The sequence below is a fragment of the Mytilus edulis genome, chromosome 8 (genome assembly GCF_963676685.1).
Source record: "Mytilus edulis chromosome 8, xbMytEdul2.2, whole genome shotgun sequence".
NCBI classification, from domain to species: domain Eukaryota; kingdom Metazoa; phylum Mollusca; class Bivalvia; order Mytilida; family Mytilidae; genus Mytilus; species Mytilus edulis.
The window spans coordinates 28,152,854-28,175,568 of record NC_092351.1 but is presented as its reverse complement, the minus strand read 5'-3'; the positions used below and the strand labels follow the sequence as shown (position 1 = coordinate 28,175,568).

Here is a 22,715-nt window from a genome sequence, read left to right as displayed (position 1 = left end):
ACTCATAAATTAATATTATTTGACAGAAAAAGATCAAGATGTAAAAAGTATAAAATTAATAAAAGCTGTAATTTGTGAAAATAAAGTTGTTTTGTAGAGCTTGAGAAAAGTCAACATTCACCACTGTTTGAACTTTGACATGTAAACTATAATCTGCATTAATACAAAGCTTATAGAGTATAATTATTTCAAAATTACAGTCTATCAAATGTGTTTATAAAAAAACTATAAATGATAAGAAATCGCTCCACTTAAATAGAAAAGCCTCAAAATCTGGTCGTAAATCTCCAATTTCTGATAAATAGCTATAAACAGGAAAAAATTAGTAGTCTCTCCCTTGCATAATTAGATACTTTCTTTCCGCTGCATCCGAAATTCTGCATTTAACTCTCCCGTTCAACCAATAAAGTCTTTTTTATGATAAACAGGGGCTAATTATTCAATTTTATTTCTATTTTATTTTCCATGATGATAAGGACTTTTTACTATTATGTGTTTTTGAGGTTTTTCATGACAAACACAAGACGCTAATCGTCGTCATGGTTGAGCATAAATCGTCGAAGTGTGTGGTATATTTGAATGATAAATTACTCTGGGTTGTTGAATTTTACATCATTTTAAAAAAATCATTGTAACGTATCGTTATACATAGAATTTGATAAACTTTTCGATGAAGAAGATATGCTGTCGTGTCTACCGAAAATCTATTAATATTGTATTTAATTTTTATATAAGTCTAATTAAATGCATCAATGATCATGTCTAAAAAGTGATGCTTTCTCGTAAATTATAACAAAAAAAGTTACGTCACTTTATAGATTCACTTATCACGATAAAACTACAAAAAAAACTAATGCATCCTTTCTCCAATTATTTAACTGTTAACAGTAAAATACTTTTTTTTGAAAATATATCCCGTGTCAAATAAATCTTATTTAAACATGATAGTCGCCTCATCTCGTACTACAAAACCATGGCAGCATTTTTTTACATGCAATTATCTCCTGATGTTAAAAAACTGCAACATACTTAAATTTACTATCAAAATTTTAAAGAGAATTTTTGTTTTTGGCATCTCGGTGCTTTTAACGTAATGAGAAGTGGGTTTTTATCGGTTGGAGGCGAGCACTGACAGATCTCTGGTTGCTAACAAGTGTAGTTCACTGAAGTGTTGATGGAATTTCTAATCTCAGAAGTTGACATTTACACAAACAAACGCATGTTGAGTGTATAAATATCATGAAAGAGGCAAGAAATATGTTTTCTAGTTACATAACATACATATTGTTTGCAGTGGCAAATTGATATTTATGGGTTTGACCCTAAAACTCATTCTTTCTTGCATTTTTCATTTGACAGACCTATAAAAATTATTGTTTTTAAAAGTTTGGAGTCTCTGACCTCACTTATTTTAACTACAACGAGAACAGTCTGCTGCTGGTGTAGACAGAAATTAAAACTAGATATTTGATTTTTGAGTCAATTTTCTATATAAACTTAACCTTTAGCATTTGATATTGTTATTATTAAATATGTTACTTCAGTGTCAAATATAGTCATGAAAAGGAGTTTAGGACGTGTGAAACAATAAAATTTTAATATAAAACATAAAAGCAAAATAAGAAGAAAAAACCATTTCTTAAGTCTTTTCTTTGTAAAATCTTCCTTTAAAATCTCGCATATTATGTATGTATCATTTATGAAATATTTAATCTCTTTGTAAAAATATCAAATTGTCTTTTTAAAATTTGTTCTCAAATAATAGTTTATTTACTTCAATTATTCATTGCAATGCATCGCTTTATCAGACATATACAAGAATTCAAGATTATAAATATATTGTCGCTAAAACAAAATTTGGAATGTTCCAGTTTGATTTTTTTAGATTATAAGTCAGCAAAAAAAATCATATGTATGTAAAATATAGAATATCTGGTTATAGATATTAAAAATTAACCTCTTGAGAAAAGAGCACTCGACGACATATATAAAGTATATAGATATTATTTTTGTTTTTCTGCGGGTAAAGTATAAAATCGCATTTGTTGGTGAAATGGTTCCTTTGAAAAGCTTCTGTAGAATCCCTGAATATCCAATATTTATAATATACAAATAAAGTTTTACCACAACTTGTCAAGTTCTTAATATAAATTCGGCCAATGAAGACGTAGACAGCAAAGATATGTAGGAAATAATATTGTAAGTTTAGCATTTCAGCACCCAAAATTATCAAAACAAATGTGTGCGTTATAAAGGGTGAAAATATTTAATTATAGAAATTGCATTATTAAATGCAATGTCATATGCCATTATAATTTTGTTAAAATATTGTGTGTCCTGATATTGAATTATTTTAGACTATCACAAAATCAAAATGTATGACACCAGCAAATACAGTTTTCATTTTCTTTGACCTCAAGCAAAATCATTACTCGAACAAACAATTAAAAATTGGCTGATTTAAAAAAAGTGTGAATATTTATTGTATATAGTTTTCTCACTTAAATAATCGAATATTAATATTGAATTGTTGTATTTATATTTTGTCATTAGCGATTCTAAATTTTGCTACAATAGATCTGCCATATATCCCTATACTAACTACAAGAATGATGTTTTTCTACATTGTACCGATAAAACTGGGTAATTAGAAAACACCAACCATATAATAATTTGTTTTGATTTCCACAATTTTATATCTCTCCATTTTATAATAATTCAAAAAGTCCACGTTTCTCCGACAGTAAAATTAACAACTCGTCCCCCTGTTTTTAGTGAATGTGAGTTTTTTTATGTGATTTGAAATCTATCTTAAAAAAAAGAATAAAATTTAATATAAATTAATTTATTATGGAATTTTTATCTTAAAGCATAACAATAATATTGATCAACAATAATTTACACTACAGATACCATAATGCAAGATTTTTTTTACGACAATCAGCACAAAACAAAAATTTATCAGTTTTTCCTCAACAATTTGAAGAATTGCACTATTTTGACTTGAAATTTCGCACTGGTTTTTTTCATACTCAATCTTTTAAATATGTCTTGAATGCCATATATATGAGATCGAATGTCTCATAGTTATCTTTGGTATAAAGCAACAGATGCAGCTCAGATCACTTACCAGGAGATGGTAACACAAGACGAAAATTATTCGGACATCTTTCATCAATGTATTTACTCACAAGTGAAAGCTTACTTCCGATATTTCACCTCAAAATGTTGGCACTGTCACTGCTTTGATTGATGACATGAATGCATTCCTTTTACAGAATGTACTTTCTTCAAAACAAATAGAATTCCATTAAAGTTAAGAACGATTTTGACATTTCACAATTTTTCCAAACTTTTTGGATTTGTTAGAAGTTCTCGCAATATTCGCCATACTTGTTTGGCTGCATTGTCCATTGCGGATGTTGATTTTCCACGGAACAAGTCTACATTTGGTAAGAAGTAATGCGGACAGCGGCGATTCTGTAAACACGATATAAGTTGGAGTAGAATTCCATTTATCCTGTCCCCTAGACATGTGTCATCCCATTCCATTTCACGAGGATGTTTCTCACATTCGTACAGCACTAATGTTTTTAGATGATATGTTGTTATTGGCTGACCCGGTATATCTAAGTGTCTGTCTCGGAGAGTTTTTAGGGTACTTAATAATCTTCGTCGACATCCACCGTATAGCAGTCGGTCCTCGGCATACTTGAAGGACAAAACCCAAGCATCCCCCTCTGCGGCGCTTTGTTTATCTTTCATGTATATACTCTCTCTGGATAATAAATCAAATCCTTCTGTTTTCACTTCGGCCACGAGATTTGGATTTGGCCATGCTATATGAGGTACTGGCCAATGTGCAGCACTGCGGCACCAAATCCCTGCACAGCGGAATGCTGGTGTTATCTGCACGACATATCTTTCTTTGATTCGAAGTTTCACTTCCGTTGTGTCTGCGACCATTTTCACAATGTCTCTATAACTGCATTTGTCAACTGCTTGTGCTACAAGTGTCTGAAATCGTGACCTTATTTTACGTGCAGAAAGGTAACCGGATGCTGTTATAAATTCTACCCATAATGACATAGATCTTTTCCTACCGTCACTCAGTTTCAGAACAGAACATCCTGGTATAGTTCCGTCGTCTACAAAGTTGAATACTCCCATTTGATTAAGGTAAAGAACAACTTCAAATTCTGTAGGTGACACAACTTCTAGTCCTTCAAATCTTCCGTTCGCTTCATTCAAAGAACTAATAAATCTAGGTTCCTGGACTTCAACCTCTTTCAAGACCTCTTGCACAACTTTACAGACTTCTCTTATGGTCTTCATCGTGCCACCCTGTCGTGACTGTACCCGTTCGTTGTAGTACTTATTCAACTGGAACAGGATTTTAGACTGAGCTGCAAGCATGTCTGGTGAGCCACCTTCCAAAAGCATATCCGGGTGTGATCCGTTCATCAAACACAATAGAAATATAAAATTGTCACTGTATGTGTTGTTTTACTCTTCCATCACACACCAGTATGACGTCTTTTTCAATTACTGTTTACACTCCAGTATAGATTCCATCTTGGTCTTTCAACAGCTAACTTAGATCACGAGAAGATTAAAATGACAATTGTTTTTGGTGCTAGTTGCTAAAATAATTTGGACAGCAAGAAAATAAAACATATAGTAGTCCGTTTCTGTCGATCATTAGTAATGTAAATAAAATGTAAACATTGGTCTTTTGAACCAATAAAAGTGCACAAATTAATTATTACTCCGCCTATAGGCAAACCTACAACCATTTTTGTCATAGCGAATATCTTAGTGTTCCTTAGCCCCGCCTACCAACTGTAGATCATCTTCGCAAGCCGATGAGCACACCCGCCGAGAAATAATACACGCATCATTCGGTAGAGCAAATATTCCTAGCGGGATATCTGATAAACTGTATACTTTCCCTATTTACAGTTTAATTTATTCTCGAATTATTAAATACACAAAAAAATAATGCTGTTAAAGAATTGTTACTGATGATTATAAATAAATAAAAAATGTGTGATTTCAGTTATTTGTGAAGTGCTATTTTATATTTATTATAAATAGGATAAAACATATAGTTTTCTTTCTAATCTTTTTAGAAAATAAAGGACTTTTTGTGCAAAAAATGGGAAATTGGAAACGCAAAAAAATGAATTTTAAAAACAATAAAATTGTGCAACAAACAGACGATATATTACAAGTATCTGTATCATTATATGAGTTTTCTTATTTTCAAAATTAATGTATAATAAAAATAAGAACTACGGCGTAATTGTAAGTATTTTTTTAATTTACATTTTTACTTCAGTATTAATCCTTTTTTTTTTTTAACTTGAATTAGATTAGAAATTGTATAAAGAAACTACTTCAACTGTTTTTTGTAAATTTGTAGAGTTTTTATTCATATTAAAACCATTTCTATTTCAATATTTGTACCGAGGAGATTTTTGTTGAAAGGTTCGTTCGAGATACATGTTGTTAACGGTGATACATACACCCAAAGGCTACACGAGCTAACGTATCCATGTCATCACTAAGTCATTGAAATGCCAAATATTTATATGAAGTTTATTGCCAATAAATCGCTTTTAACATCATATTTAAGCCATAATACTTAGTGATATTACCAAGAAAAATATCAATTTGTCGCCAATCATTTAATTGTCACACGACGAGAATTTGATGTAGTTGTGATATACCCTGAAATGTCCTCATTTGTTGTGCATTTATCCCCAATAATAATAATATCATTAATATTAATCTAAAGAATTACTACCCCTTTTGCATATGGAATTCACGTTTAATCATGTTTTAATTTTCGTTTTAACTTCATATCATGTCAAATTTGGTTTTATAAAAAGACTTGAAAATAGAGACTTTCCTTTTTCCAACAACACAAAATATACGCGGAAATCTTAGACAAATTGTATAAAATGATAAATAAAACCTGCCTTATGATCATAGCTTTGCCTGATGACGGATTTTGCACGGTGAATGTAACTATATAATCTTAAATGTACCAATGGAACTATATATATGCGAATAACTTTAAGTTGAGTTTTGACTGCTTATTTTAGGAAAGATGTTTCCCGGAAAATTTCAATGTATGAAATTTTGTGAATTCTTTATAGAGAAAAACAAATGAATCTGAATGATATGATTTTCGTATCGATATCAATTAGAAAAACAAATTATTTAATGCATTGTTTATTCATAATAGAGATGAATTGTTAAGAAACTAAAACCTGTCCAAAATTTGAATAAAAATTCTTCTTATCACTGTTTAAAAATCTAACTGACCATATGCCAGCTGAGATAATTAACTTCTAATAGGCGGAATTTTTAGATATAAAAATTGATAAACTGTTGACATCTATTTTTACCTTGTTAGTGGCGAGACACACTTAGGATTCGGGCGATATTTCTCGGACTATTTATTCTAGATCTTACAGATTTCTTTTCAAACTAAAGATAGGGGTTGATATTCAATTGTCAACAGTTTTGTAGAGCTATCGAGTTTAACATTTTAAAAATCAACAACGACCATCCGCTAAGGCATTTTCGAGCAATAATTGTATATATAATACATGTGCACAAATCTATGACTATATAAGTGAAAAAAATCAAAATCGTTAAAGTAAAACTACGGCTTCAATACTAATATAAAAATTTGTTAGTACATGTACTACCCATCAACAGCTTATTGATGATAAAAATAAACAAGCGCACAGAAAATGTATTTGGATATTTCCCCGCTACAATGGGGAATGCATTGACTATTTTTTTCTTTTTCAAATTACAGATAAATAAAATACATTCTAAAGATCACTTATACAATGTTTACATTAATTTTGGAATTCTTATAAGCGTCGAGGGACGATTTTTTATTTGGAAATTCCAGGAAACAAAGAATCGTAAAACATCAAGAAATTCTACAATGAAATATATTTCAAAGATTTCAATAAACACAAATATTTCTATAAAAGTCAAGAAATAAATAAAACGGTACCGGACAGCACAAATACAAATTACGTCAGAATAGATATACAAATAATATATTTTAGAAATAACTGTGTATAGTCACAGATTCATATCCATCTTATTGGTATAATATTTCAACAGTATTTAAAAAAAAACAGGAAATAAGTTTATTTTCAGATTTCTTGTTTCTTGAGAATGCTTCTTCATGTTATGTACAGAGTGATTAAAATTATTTTACGATTTCTTCAATTTTAAATAATACAAAATAATAAAATACCGATCACTTAATGAGAACTTCTATGAATATTTGGCATAACACAAGTTGGTGCTTCGAACAAAATATTGGAAATCCATAGATATTAGACTGAGTTGAAGAAGAGTAACTATGTGCCTGTAGATAATCTTGAACAAATTCTGCTATTTTATGATCGTTTTAATTTCGTTTATCAAGAAATTCAATATTAAAGTTTCTTGCCTGAGTATCTATAATAACGTATAAAAAAAATATCCGTATTTGTATAATGATTCTTAACGATTAAAATAAGAGAAACAAAAAATGTTATTTTTCAGGTGAAGGCATATGGCTGACCAATGTCCGTGCAGTCATAAGAGCGTCAGATGGATGATTATCCAACTCTTGTAATCAATAAACTTTTGCTTTGAAGAAGCTTTATACATATATATAAACGATTTCTTTCAAATAATGAAAGCTAATGATCATGCGGTTGATCAGACATATTTTTCGCATGAATTAACGTCATCTAAACACGGAAACTTGTATCTAAAGTATCTTAGCGCACGCGACTGATACCGCCTTATTTACCCAACATTATACAGCCATTGACTCGTTGTGTAAATAGAGAAGCAATTAACCGTTTAATATCCAATTTTTTATTGATTTCAAGTGCCTGGATTATGTTATAGTATCTGTCTTGTCAAGTGAGCAGCCTGAACTGCTAGACCTTTGAAGAAGAAATTGGTCGTTTTTCGAAGATTCCATTGATTTTGCTGTTTCTTAATAATTTGGTTCTGGGAGATTCATTGTACTCTTGGTGGCAGTAAAAAATTACTTGACTGGAAAATAACACCTCTGATTCAGAGATAATAGTAGTTCTGCCACTTGATTTATAATTAAACAAAAGTTGCAAGACAATCGGCTTCAGTTTAATGTCCCCATATAGTCCAGTTATTCCAATTAAAAATTTAGACTTCGTGTATATAAAATGAGACTGATACTTATTTAATTCGTTTCGTCCTTATTTTCCTTGTATGAATCTGTATTTAAGTTCCAACAGAGAAAATATATTTCGATTTTAAAAGACTATAAACATTATAATCTATCAAACCTTTCTTGACATATAATATAATATTATGCACCAAATCCATAACAAACAGTATATAGATTAAATAGTATTTCACAAACAGTAAAAGCAAATCTAGAAGGAAGCATATGGAAGCAAGAAAATTTATTCACAATTCCGGTTTTTTTTACGCTTTTCAATGTCAAAGCTTTCTGTGGGAAATGGTCTGAGTATGTCCTTTCTCGTGTATGATGACCTCGCATAACTCACATAATCATTATCTTTGAAATTCCAGTCTCTTTGATCAGCCAGAAGAATCTATTTAAGATAGGCTATATCTATATGACGCAGTTTTGATTGAGTTGCGCATTGCACAACAACGTCGCTCATTTTGTTGTCAATGGAAAAAAAAATTGTTGGAAAAATGCAAATATGCCTAAAATTTTGAATAATATAAATAAATCATTCGCATATATAAGATTTACTGGTACATGTATCATTAATTCATAGTTTATCATGCAGTTCCGCTATAAATATCTTTAAAAAAAGAGACGAATAGAAAACAAGCGCAATTATATACATCTATAAACGACCCGAAGAAGACCGCTGAGGGATTGGGGTTACACTCTAAAAATTGTGTTTAGAGTCTAAACACTTTCCTAAACACATTTGTGAAACCGATTTTTGACATGTTTTAAATCTAAACATGTTTAATATTTAATGTGCTAACAGCCTAAACGTGTCAAGCTATAAAGTGCTTAGACTGTAAACATGTTTAGATGTAAAGTGTTTAGACTAGAAACATGTTTTGCTAAAATGTGCTTAGACTGTAAACATGTTTAGTTGTAAAGTGTTGTATCTGGAAACATGTTTAGTTCTGAAGTGTTTTGTCAGGAAAGTTACATGTTTAGCTGTGAAGTGTTTTGAATGTAAACATGTTTAGACCATAAAGGGTCGTGAAGAAACATGTTTATCGTTTTAGTGCGATAAGCCGTTACTTCATTAGACCCCAAATAAACTCATACTCCGGAAGGCTAGACTGTAAAACGTATGATAGCTTTCAATACTACATGTGTTTATACCATCACAAAAGGAGCCAAACGCATCAAACTAAGAAACATGAATTTCCAAATCAAATTGATTGTGACTAATACCTTTTCAATCTGAATGAGTATTTTCTTTAATTCAATTGTCAGCATTCGACTCTAGCATTTTTTCTTCATTTCAAATATTCATTAAACAGTCTAGAACTTTTGAAATGAAATTATTATTATACTAATTCTAGGATTAAAAACAAAATTACAAGATATGAAACAAAGGAATCTATGTAATTGTTTATTTCCAGTTAATCATTGAACACAATCAAATATAAACTCATAAAATCATAAATTCATAGCAACGTACATATACATAATATTGACCAATCAAAACAATTTGAAAATGTCCTGTTTTTATTTTACAAGTCAATAAGAGCTTCTCCTTTCTTAGTACCCAACTGCTGGTCACTGGCCTGAAAGATAGAAAAATATTGATAAGCAACTAAGTAGAATTAATCTAAAAATATAACTATACGAACTACAACACCAAAAAGTAAATGCATAATTTAAGATCAAGATAACAACATTAGAACCGTGGTATAAAAGCATAAATGTACTGATGAGTCAATTGATATTTTTGATATAAAACATCTTTTCATGCTTAATATCATTCATTTGATCAAATATATATTGACATTTTTAAAATCAAATACACTTCGGATTCTTACCTAGCAATATAGTTGCTACTGTGCATTATCTCCTCTTTTAGCATGTCAAGACAAATTATTTCCTCTGCACTTCTCTCATCTAGAATAAAACAATACATATCAATAAAAATATAAGAAAGCACAACGGCTTATAACTATTGAACAAAACAAGCATCTTTTTATTTATTTTGAGCAAATGTTGATTGTGCATTTAGGAAGTGCTTACTAAAACAATGATCTCGATATGACACTGGTTTTGCGAATGATGCACTCGGCAGATTCCGCTTCCCTTCATGTTCCATTATAATCTGCCGAGGAGTACCAAATGAAAATTGTCCTCATGAACTCCTTTCCAAGAACATATATATATATATATATATATATATAATAATAAGTGCTAGCTTGCATGATAGAACATTAAACAACTCTTATCTTTACACAAGATAGTTTGAACACTAAAATCCCTTGCAAGAATTTGTTTCGTGGGATGGTTCCCCCTTTTTCTTCTCCTGCATTGACTATACGATAGTGTACTTGTACATAATACTTATAACTGTCAATAATCATTTAAAATTGGCAGTACAAAATAAAAATCAGTATAATTATAACTCCTTACCTTTCTGAAACAGTTAAGTTACGGTCAGTTATGGTCAGAAGTAAACAGCGTGGCCTTTGACTTCGGGTTCTTTGTTTCTTCTTCCCGCTCAAAAATTAGCACGTGGTATGCATGCCGTCTTCGGCCTAAATGTGTTGTAATTCTAAACGTGTTTAGGAAAGTGTCTAAATATTGAAAGTGCTTAGAATTTAAACACGTTTAGCTTCATAATCTTGACGATGTAGCTAAACATGTTTAGCACAACAACATGTTTATTGCAAAGTGCTGAGAGCCAAAACATGTTTAGTGCGAAGTGCTGAGAGCCAAAACATGTTTAGTTTTTAATGCTTAGAAATTAAACACTTTCCTAAGCACATAAGTCTTGCAACACGTTTAAATTCTAAGCACTATTTTTACAGTGTAGTTTCTTATATAATTCTTAACGAGAAACACCAGATAACGTGTTAGCGTTTAAAAAAAAAGAAAATTAGTATATGACACTTGCATGTTGTTGGGGGTTTTTTCCCGCAAAAAGGTCAAAGAAAACGGTATAAAGGTTAGACAAATAAATATATGTAAATCTTGATATACACTTCCAACATTTTCGTCAATTTATGTCCAACCTTTTACCATTTAGAGTGGGGCGCTCATTTTTGCCACAAGTTTCCATGTATTCTTCACTTTATGTTTAGGTATTTATGTTTTTGAAGTATACTGATATTTCTATATGAAAATAACATCAAAAGCAAAATATTCTTAGCTGGAAAACGTGTTTCTTTAAAAAAAAAATCATCTGAAAAGTTAGATCAAAGGCTGTATAAAACTTCCTGATTTTTGTCAAAGGGGGACACATATTCGCCGTTTTAACACATCTATTTAAAACCATAAAAATGCAGCTTTAAACAATATTTATCAAATCAATATCATTATAGATGGATAGCAGACATTTCAAAGGTGTAAACACCTGAAATTTATAGGGCAATCAGTCAAAGAATTACTAAGAAATATTTCTTTGAAATCATATTTTTCAGTCAGGAAATTGTCCGAAAATCCTAGTCCGTTTATCGGTCCTTTGCAGTAAGGACGAAATTTTTTCTAAATTTTAAAAATAACCATATTTGTTATAAAAATATAATAAACCAGCATATTCCTTCCATTTCAGCCATCCTTTGAAGTTTTTACTTAAAATCATAAAACGGCGAAATTGTGTCCCCGGCGAATATGAGCACCCCACTCTAGTGAATAACAAAAGAATTATTAGAACAAACCTTCAATGTTTTTGTTTTTGTTTTCATTTTGCTGTACAACTAAATGATTATTGGGAGAGAGAGGGCGTTGTGTATAAATATATATACGTGAATGAGTATAAACCTTACGTTAGGATTATTACTTTAAACAGATAACTATATAAGAGTATGAGTTATCGGAAATTGTAACACTGAGTGCTAATTTGTTTGCATATCTGTTGATAAAAAATGCTTTACATAATTACATCCCCTTCATTTTTGTAGTGGAAAATGAAACTTATACCGTATCTACAACAAAATATTCCGTCGAAGTTTTTTTTCTTCAAAACGATAAGACAACCTTGAACTTAAACTTCTGACCTTGATATTTAGGAAACGTCATTCTTACCCATTGTAAAATATTGTTCCAATCTTTGGTTATGACGATTAGTGCAACATACTAGCTTTGCTCTACGACTATACTGTGGGTGTAACTATCTTGACTAAACCCACGTGGTCTCGCACGGATGGCTTCGTGTGCTTTGTAATATTTACATGCATTAAGGCATATGTGACCTTGATCTCTGACCTATGAACATAACATAAAATAACTTTATAATGGACATAAGCTCAATTTGAATAATGCCACAGGTTTATGTCTCACACGGCTTGTATATTTAAAGTGTTTCAAACTGATCAAAATAAAATATCGGAGACATTGGAAAATATCGAACTCCAATTCATCGACTGACTCAATGAAATTCAAAAGTTAACTTGTATAAGGTGAACTAATGTTTCTTGTTATAATCTCTTAAGGTCTTGACTCGCTGCATTGTGCATATTTCTAGAATGGTCTATCAGTAAATACCGACAGTCACGTCATGAACTTATACAATTGAAAAAGCTGAAGCCATGATAGCAATAACAAATGTACTATAAACTTCAGACAATTCTACATATAAGGGTTCAGTACTTTTGTTTGCTCATTATATTTCTTTAATGCATGATTTATAATTTTCCAATTTATGGAATTTCATCTGGCAAAATAGAAATAATTGAATTACAAAACACGTTTTAACGATTTATTATGCGCATGGGAGATTGTTAACAAAGTAAATCCAAAAGTTGGCTGAAACTGAAGAGAAATTAAGTCCCAGAAGAATAAATATGGTCGTGTATCATAGCAAACTTAATTACCACTATTCCAGTAAAACGTACAAAATTCTCTAGTGAAAAAAATCACGAAAGAAAAGCAATGAAAAATGGCATCAAATTTCAGTTGCAGCGTCTAATTGGGTGACATATAGTTATTCTTGATGGATGCAAATCATAAACTTCCCCAGATAAAAGATTGTCTTATATCGTTTTCTGTTAGTCATTAATAATTAAACTTCAAGAATATCGATTTTCTTAAATAATGTTGCATGCTGGTCACTTACAGAAAATTGTGTCTGTCACAGCCTTAAAGTGCTGACAGTAGTTATACCCGGGATATCAGATTGCCTCCGAATGAGCACGAGAGCTTATAATGCAGTTAAGATTGTCGTCTGCTTAAGTTAATGAATGCATGCTCATAAAAAGAAAAACGATCCTTCAGTGTGAGAAATGTCAACCGTTTATTATTTTCAAAATAACATTAAATGACAATTAACAAAATTAAACTTGACATTTAAATGAAGAATTAATTCAAAAATTAATATAGTCTGCCAAATAGTTGATGACAAAAATTCACTTTGGGTCAAATTTCTGCATTTAAAAAAAGATATTCTCTTTTTTTTAGTTTTCAAAAATTGAATATAAGCCTCACAAATACATTGAAAATAATGCATTATATAGTTGATTTTCTTCTAGGAACTTACTTATACAGTTGCGCGTAAACATTGCTTAATTTGCAAACTGTTTTTATTAAATTTGCGCGCATTACCATTTCATTTGCAGAAATTGTTTTTCGCGCATTCATTTCACTAGTAAACTCCTGCAGTCTTGGATACCTCATGATATGTAATGCGCCCAATAACCTCATAATTTTATCACATTGCTTAGTGTGTTTACAAACTTTGCTTCAGATATATATAATTGTGTTTTATTAAATTTGTAAACAACAATTTAGTCTTTCTAAAAAATATATACACATATATACATAAAATTTAGTCTGAACATCCTTTTTGTATAACAAGGTCAGTTAAGTTCTAACTGTCAACATTTTAGACATAGATCATGCTAATTAAACACATTGAAAACAATATTTTTCTGGACTTTCATTATCGTAAACATACTTTTAACAAGTTTTGCAAGAAGTTGACTGCAATGTCCAGCCGTAGGGCTTTGGTACTACAAATAAATGATATGCAACGAAAGGCATGGCTTAAATACCTAAAGGGCATGTCACTCAAACCAATACATCAAATTTGACAATATACATCATATTTTTACCTTACATATAACTTATTAATTAAATTTAGATGTTAAGATTTCAACGAACACCCTTAAATCGATGTTATCAATGGTGATCAGTTTGTTACGTTTCATAATAACCATGTTCAGAGGTCGCTTTCACATTTTTTAGGGAAGGTAGACATAAATCAAATCACAAATCCCGGTTAACTCAGAAAAATACCGTCAAAACAGAAATTGAAGGAGCGTTAATGAAACACGAAAACTGTTTTGTTTTTATAATATCATTAATCTTATTCTCAAAACAATTGATGTCTAACAATAATTTTTGGTTTAATCATGTAGGTCCAAAAGAAAAATGCTATACTACAAAATAGAAATACTGTCCGATGTACAATCTGTATAATATAAACTTTAATTGTTTACAAAAAAATACATTCTTTTTGGTTTTAGAATCAAGTATGAATAATTTTGAATTGTGAAATGAATATAAAGATTTTAAACTTTTCCCGCTAATTCTGAAGGATCAATGACGATTACGTCCTCTGCTTTTTTGTTTTACAAAAATTGTATATATATATATCAGTCTATATTTATCGATGCAGTAACATTGGTACTATTTATGTTATAAATTATAAAAAGTATAGATATTGTTTCCTCACAAATATTCCAGCACCTTTTCAAACATATTAGCGTTCGAAATGATAGAATTCTATAATACTCTTCAGTGTTCGATTCGTGTCTTTTAATCAATTTTATTATCACTTCAAAATAGGAAAATGGTAATTTTGCCGTTTGATTCTTTATTAAATTATGTTTTATTAGTCAAATGCTTGTACCCTTAACTGAAGCCAGATTGTTCTAGTAATCTAAAATATGCTGGTATTTGTATTTTTGGTAAAATGTATTTAAGTGTTTGAATTTGATTAGTAGAGCTTATTTTGTCATTAATTCGATGTTTCTACAATCATTTACAGATGGTCAGTAAAGCGAAGTCCATTTAATCAAAATTCTATGAGAATGACATTGCAACGTTTTTATTTCGAAGATTTCATTTCAAACATGAATGGGTTCCTACTAATTGTAACAGAATAACATTTTGTGCATTACTAACTTTGTACAAAATGAGCAAGCAGAAATGTCTCCATTCTTTATTTCCACTATTAGTTTCTACTGTGATTATATCCACAAATATCTTCATGCAACGACAGCATTGAATTGCTATTTGTCGATTGATTTATTTTTTGTACAGCCATCCAGCAAATACGGAGTTATTTTATTTTGTATTCCAGTAACCATAGAATTCCAACAATTACAGTACAAAAATGATAATACAAAAGCATAAAAATAATGATAATAATAAAAAAATATGTTTATGAATCGAACAGATATATACTATATACACAAGTTTCTACATATTATACATATAACATTAACGGTACCAATAGCACTACATTGAATGCGCAGTCTCGTCATGCAGAAACAACAAAGCCGGAAACTATATGCGTTTTGAAATAAGGCTCGTCTCATACTTAATCCATTCATAGTATGTTCTCCGATAGAAATGAATACCAACTGGCATATTCACAATTCTATTTTCCTTATTCCTTGACGAATAAAACTGAACATTTCACGTGCACGGTATTAAGGTTTTTAAAAGTCCTCCCCGTATATATTCAAACTGAAGTTAAAGTGTCCGCAATTGCCGGAGAATAAGACTTGCTACAACAAGATGATAACGTTTCTTTTCAACCACTTCAACCAATTTAATGCTATATCAATAAATTTGAGTCGATTTACAAGCACCTGCAGTAGAATATCTTTCTGCATGCAAGGGCAATTAGCGTTTTGTCAGCTTTTAGTAAACATATTTGTTTTTAAACAGAATATTTGCAAAAAGAGAAGAAATCTACAAGATAGAGAGGAAATAGAATTACACACTGATTTTCTAGACATATGTGTTTATGTACATATGTTTTACGTGTTGTGAATGAAAATATAATGAAAATATGAAAAATATCCCGGTAATGCGTTTTGCTGGGGAAAAATAATCTGAACCAACGACGGCTTTTTTAAATTTTTTCTCATGTCTTCTTCTCCAACATATCTTAGTTACTATTTCTATTGGGGGGGGGGGGGGGGGGAATTTTGCACGAACGTCTGTATTATAAAGAAAACCGCAAAATATTCCTAAATATCATAGTTTTATATAACTGTAGCATAGACGCATCACTCTTAAATCAAATATAACCAAATTTAATTTGCCGTTCTTTATTTACAGTACTTGTCAGTATTGCATGGACGATATTTCTTATAATCATATTTGGCTCATCAAGAGACAATTAGAACTGACACACTGGTACCACTCTCCTTTGAAAATGCATTAAAAATTATCCTTAAAAGGCAAGTTAACCGGAATAATCTAATAGGAATGGGTTAATGTAATCAAATTTCCATTACTGTAACCATAGGCAGATAATTTTGCATTGAACAGAATTTCTCTAGACTTTAATATCATGGAACAATTTTCGTTCAGCTAAACATTACTATAATCTTCAATTTCTGTGTTTTGAGTATTTTTTTGGATTGCTGTTGGTATATGAGTCTTGTGGCTGCAGTGTTCCTCTGCTTCTTATTTGTTTTTGCTCCATGCAATTTCAAACTTTCTACTGGAGAATGGAACTTTAAAAGTGTTTATTCGTATAGTTTTCTCTTACAATGATGACTTTTTTTCAATGTAACCAATATGCGTCATATAGATTAAAAATTCAAATGGTGTTAATTCTTAAACTTTTATGTTGTTTTGATAAAAAATAAATTCAGAGAAAAAAAAAAGATGGCAATAAAATGAATAGTAAAAACCTATCATTAGCTTACTTTTTATTTTGATTTACCTGAGGAAAAAAATTTCAAATCATATCTTCAAAATCAGATATAAAATCGTCCTTTTATTCATCACTACCAAACAATGAGTACCTGGTGGTTGACCATAATAAGGACTGACTTATATTTAATTTCGAATGAAAATGAACACTTTATAGGTGACAGTTCTGCCACCCACTAAATTGTTCGGGCCTATATATTACCAATAATTGCCGTATTAAGTTATATCTCAACTTTTCATTATTTTTATGTTTATTTTCTTTTCATTTTATCCACGATAAGCTTAGATTATCAGATGTGATAGGAAATTCCTCCTTCGTTTACAGTAGGAGAAAACGAGACCACCCTAGTTTTTGGGAGAATTAATGTCTGGGTTAAAAGGCTTCTGACCATCAGTTTAACACTTCAACATCTGTTAACAGTTGAAAATGATATTTCTTTTGTTGAATATGATTTTGTATTAATCACCAGTGACATTACACAGGCAGTAGATGAACAATGTATTGAAGGTCTTATGTACTTTACTATGCCACAAGTGTATCTGTAGTACAGCTATGAGAGGTACGTTATTTTGTCCGAGGCCCGTTTGATCGAGGGAGAATTTAAACCTCAGACCTGTCTGTACAGAAAGTAAGAGATGTGATGCGAGTTTTTTTCCGTATACTGATCTTGGTTATTGCAGACATATAAAAAAAAGATGTGGTATGATTGCCCATAAAGACCAAATGAAAAGAAATTAACAATTATACAGGTCACTGAATGGCTTTCAACAATGAGCAAACATGTACCGCATTGTTAGCTATAAAAGGCACTGAATTGACAAATGTAAAACAATTCAAACGAGAAAACTAACGGCGCAATTACTGCATTGTACCTCAAGTCTGTCTGTAAAGCTATGAGAAATAAGTTATAGTGCGTTCCAGGTCCGTTTGTTCGACAGGAAAATTTACGTTTCCGACATAGCTGTACAGAGAGTAAGAGAATTAATGCGAAATATTTTCGTACTAATCATGCATAGTTATAGGAACACATGAATGTCATAATCTGAAATCATTAAAAAGAAAAAAAATACTACTGCATTCTTTTTTCCCTATTGTTTTGCATTTTGCACACATGAATGATAAAAATGCGCAGCTAATTGTGTCAAACAATGACACGGTGCCTTAAAACTTTAGTTTGTGCGTCTGCTTCATTCATAAGTCTAGAAACTCTCATAAGATAAGTGCTGATCAGACTATTATATCTATCTCAATGAAAAGATCAACAATTTATTTAAAACTAAAAATGAAACATTTAAAGTAGATCTATTCCGATAACTGATAAAGATTTAATAATTCCCAGTCGGCGTATATCCATTAATTTCCTGCCGTTTTATGTTATTTTCATTTACTTCTGCCTTCCCCATTAAATGTCAGATATTTTACTAATCAGACTTCCCAAGTTAAACAGGTCTGAGTTATGTTATACGTATGTTGACATTTTTACAGTTTTACAACTTTCGCAGCTTCCGTTATTTTATTAGAATGGACATGATGTTTCAGTTCTATTGTGAGGTCTGTGAAATGAGCCGTTTAACGAGCTTTGAAAATTGCAGAATATTTTCCAGCATATTTATTTGTATATTTTGTTTTCTGTGTCATAGATATGGAAAGTCATTACATCTCAAGCCAAAGTCGAAAGTTCCGTTTAATAAAACGCTATAAATAATTATACTTTCTTGTATTATTTACCAAATTCGGAATTTGCACGATTTCTGAATTCATAACTTTTTGGTATTGTAATTAAGCTGGAAATCATTGCAGTGTATCACTTTTGAAATTAGTCTTTATGTATCTATGCCGGATCAGAATTTTGCCTTAAAAATTAAATTAAAAGATTTATAAAATTAGTTCTGTTTTAAAACTGAAACTCAAAAATCATTGCAGAACGTGTTCATAAAACCGAAACTACCTACTGCTCGGAATGCTTGCATCGAGGATTTATATATTGACGTTACGCACGTTATTGCGTCAATACAATTGTAAATAATTCTGTAACGTTTTGTGATCTTTTGTGTCGAAGAGTTTCTTGACTTGCAATGAATTTTGTTTGATCATTAGAAATTTCTAACAGTTATACATCTCCACATGTTTGTTTTTAAAGTTTTCCGAAATACTACACAAGGACAGATACATATCAACAAAAACACAAGAAGTAAAAAAAACCCAACAAACATATGAAAACAATAAAAGTAACAATTCTTGTTCCTGTGAGACTGGAATGAATCAACAGCCATTGAAGAACGGATCTCATTTAAAGGATGTCAATCAAAACAAGAGAAAGATTTTATTGTACAGACACGATGGCGGTTTTATTTCTTAAAGCTTTTTAACAATTTTCTAAAATCGTATTTGAGTTTGGTAGATAATCGCTGATTTCACTTATCTAACTTGTTTGCGCAGCATGTTACGCTGTTTGATATTTTGATCATTGATTAAGATCATAAAAGGGGATACATGTGAGGTATTAGATTTACCCCGGAGGTTTAATATCTACAAAGCTAATAAATGTGTACTTCAATGATTGGCAAAAAAATGAAATTTTTCTGACATTTACATTTGTTCTCAGTGGGGCGTGGTATTGAATATGCCAGTGTCAGATGTCTATGTCGTTGTGTTGTTGTCAAGAAATTGGTTCACTTTTTTATACTTTAACCCAACCGAACACAAAAATGAATTGCACATAAACTTTAATTCCGTTTCTTATGCTTTCTTAGACAGGTATCCGTTTTTGTGTGAAAGGGTCCATATTTCGAGGAAGACATTGCATCGTTTTTGCTCGACATACGCTTCTTGTGTTCTAGGAATAAGGAGTAACAGAGTTTTTGATATAGTTGTTTAGCCGTATGGCGCCACCAGTTATCATTTCTGTCTTTAGTACAATGATAACACCCGTCCAGATGTCCTGCATTCAGGGTGTCCAATTGTTCGGACATACCATTTCGATTCCCGGAATAAAATCTTTCAAGCCACGAGGAAAACATTTATCAAACTTGGGCTGGTGAAACTGCATGGTATCAATTTTGGAGAAATAGGTCATAGGTTATGGTCACATCAGCTATCAAATCTGATTTTGGTAACTATTAGATTTCCAGTTGTTATATGTTTAAGATGTCACCCCTTTACAAAAAAATGGTCGATTATGATCCATTGTGTAAGAAGTTCATTTTTTTGAAACGGTGTTTGCATTTAGCATTTGGGTTTCATTTTACGTATTTTGTTGATTGCCATTTTCCTTCAAATTTACTTTTTGACCATATTTACATGGATCAATAAGAATAATTTATATAATATATATATGTCTCTTTCTTCTATTCTTTCTTTTGAGTAAGTTATTTCCACATTTCTTTTACTTATATGCTATATTTCAAGTTGTATTGATGTGAGTCTAACACTGATAGGCAATTTCAAAATGAATCATTCAGCCATCTTCTAATTGATCAAGAAAATCTTCATTTTTCAATCTTAAACAGGCAAACTTCTTCGATGTATTATCAATCTATTTCATATTTGCTCCTTCTTTGCTATCTATGTGAAAAATTTTCAAAGAAAAGAAAAGTGAACCTTAAGCTGATGAATAGAGAAAACGTCTTTGAAATGACAAAAGCTTTTGCGTCATCTCATGAAATTTCATCAAATGAAAGAGTTTATATACGTTGATCATAAAAACATTAGATCTTGACAACAAAATGAAAATAAAGCAAAAACTGACTTGGAAAATTTAGAAGATGATCTTCAAAAAATCTCGGAAGCATGTACCATAAGAATATTAAAATTTTGACATCCATATCGTACATCATTTACCAATTTTAAACATTTAAGAAAACGCATTATTACCAGGTTTCTCAGTTTTCTACTCTAACACTGCTGATTCACTTCCGTTCAGAGTATTTTTTTTAATTTTTGTCTACTTTAAACAATAACAAGATAACGGAAATATTAGTATTCATATTTGAAGTGTTTACATCTTGGAAACAGAACGAAATGAAGAACATTATTATATTCGATGGCATTATCAATTCAATCCAACGATATGTGACTTGTCATCGTGACAGAAGTGGAAGATGCAAATAGTGGCCAATGAGGAGTTTAATATATATGTTGTGTACAAGTTGCAATTTTGTACAGGTTATAAAATAAAAATGTTATAATTTGTACAATGATAAAATACAAGTTATAACATCTACAGAAATACCTCGTACATGTTATAACACGTACAAAAAAAGTAAGATCACAAAAATACTAAACTCCGAGGAAAAATCAATCGGAAAGTCCCTAATCACATGGCTAAGTCAAATGATAAAACACATCAAACGAGTATTATTCCTGACTTGGTACAGGCATTTTCAAATGTAGAAAATGGTGGATTAAAATATTGCTGAAAAGAATGGTTTTAACCTGTAAAAAAATTGAAAATAATAATTAAGCAGAAACTACATGCACGATTGAAATTTATTAAATAATAAAGAACAATAATCAAAAACAAAAGAAGGTGCATTATTTATAGCATGCATAACATACTACATTTTCATACATTTTAGGAACAGTTTTGTTATACTTGTTGCTACAAGACAGAGACATGTGATACCTTGAGTTGCACAAAACTATTTTTCTACCATATTTACTCCTACCAGACATACAACTGCCTTTCTTACACTGAAATGCACAAAACCTTGCTCTCCACTCAATGATATCTTACACACTATCTCTCTCACTCGCATATCACTAATTGGGACGTCAGAAACATTTAAAGTTGCATTTGCAAAACCTGGTTTCTATTCAAGTATCCCTTTATTTGTCCAACTTAAGTCCCAATTGTATAGCCGCCATATTCATTCACATTCATCACCACGCTTTCTATGTCCCTCTCATCGGCAGGGCCCCTATCAATGGACGGAATGGGAATGATAACATTATCCCCTTTAGAGAGAACAGTTAATCTAGTTTTTGAGGTTTTTTTTCAAAGCACCAGCTTGTACCTGATAGTACAGAAATGTCCTTCTTTCGATACGCTTGATGTCAATATTTGAAATGTCAGTCAAAACTTCACTTGTATTGACAGCAGGAATATCACCACCACAAAGCGTCCTCTTACGAGGAAGTATACCAGTAGATGTCATGCTGAAACTTGCTTCATCAGTCATGTTAGCATCACTTAAATCAATTATCATTGTTTCTGTTTCTTACTCAATGGTTTTTTCATTGGTGTCTGCTGAATCATGACCATCAATTCACCATCAGTTTCAGTGTTTGTGTCTTTAATAATGTCCGTCTCTGACATTGTTTTGTCAGTTTCGATTTCTGTGTTGGTATTATGTTCTGTCTCGGTAAAAGGATCTTTACTATCAGTAGTATTGGATACAGAACTTGCTTCACATATTGCTTCTAAGGCTTTTTCTGTTTGAATATCAGGTGAGTATACCGGAAAATGTTTATTGACTATATGTGTATTTTCAAAGCCTTTAAGGTTTTAAGAAATTATCAAAACTATTTATCTGGTCATTAACTGTATCAAAAAAG

The 22,715-nt window shown here is 31.0% G+C and overlaps 2 protein-coding genes and 1 long non-coding RNA gene across 26 annotated transcripts in view; 1 reads left to right on the top strand and 2 right to left on the bottom strand.

Annotated features, from left to right (window-relative positions):
- The window catches only part of LOC139485267 (neurobeachin-like), a 213,792-nt gene that overhangs the window by 133,943 nt on the left and 57,134 nt on the right, over positions 1–22,715 (top strand). The window lies entirely within an intron of this gene.
- Positions 2,830–4,709, bottom strand: LOC139485254 (putative nucleotidyltransferase MAB21L1). The gene has a single exon (XM_071269558.1). The coding sequence runs from the start codon at positions 4,462–4,464 to the stop codon at positions 3,337–3,339; it is 1,128 nt and encodes a 375-aa protein (XP_071125659.1). The 5' UTR covers positions 4,465–4,709; the 3' UTR covers positions 2,830–3,336.
- On the bottom strand, positions 9,662–10,877 carry LOC139486958 (uncharacterized). Its single transcript, XR_011655694.1, has 3 exons — positions 10,676–10,877; positions 10,081–10,159; positions 9,662–9,825 (listed from the first exon to the last, which is right to left on the bottom strand). It is a non-coding gene; the product is annotated as an uncharacterized lncRNA (long non-coding RNA).

Coding starts and splice junctions, on each gene's coding strand:
- LOC139485254 (XM_071269558.1), bottom strand. CDS start 4,464: ATGAACGGATCACACCCGGATATGCTTTTGGAAGGTGGCTCACCAGAC.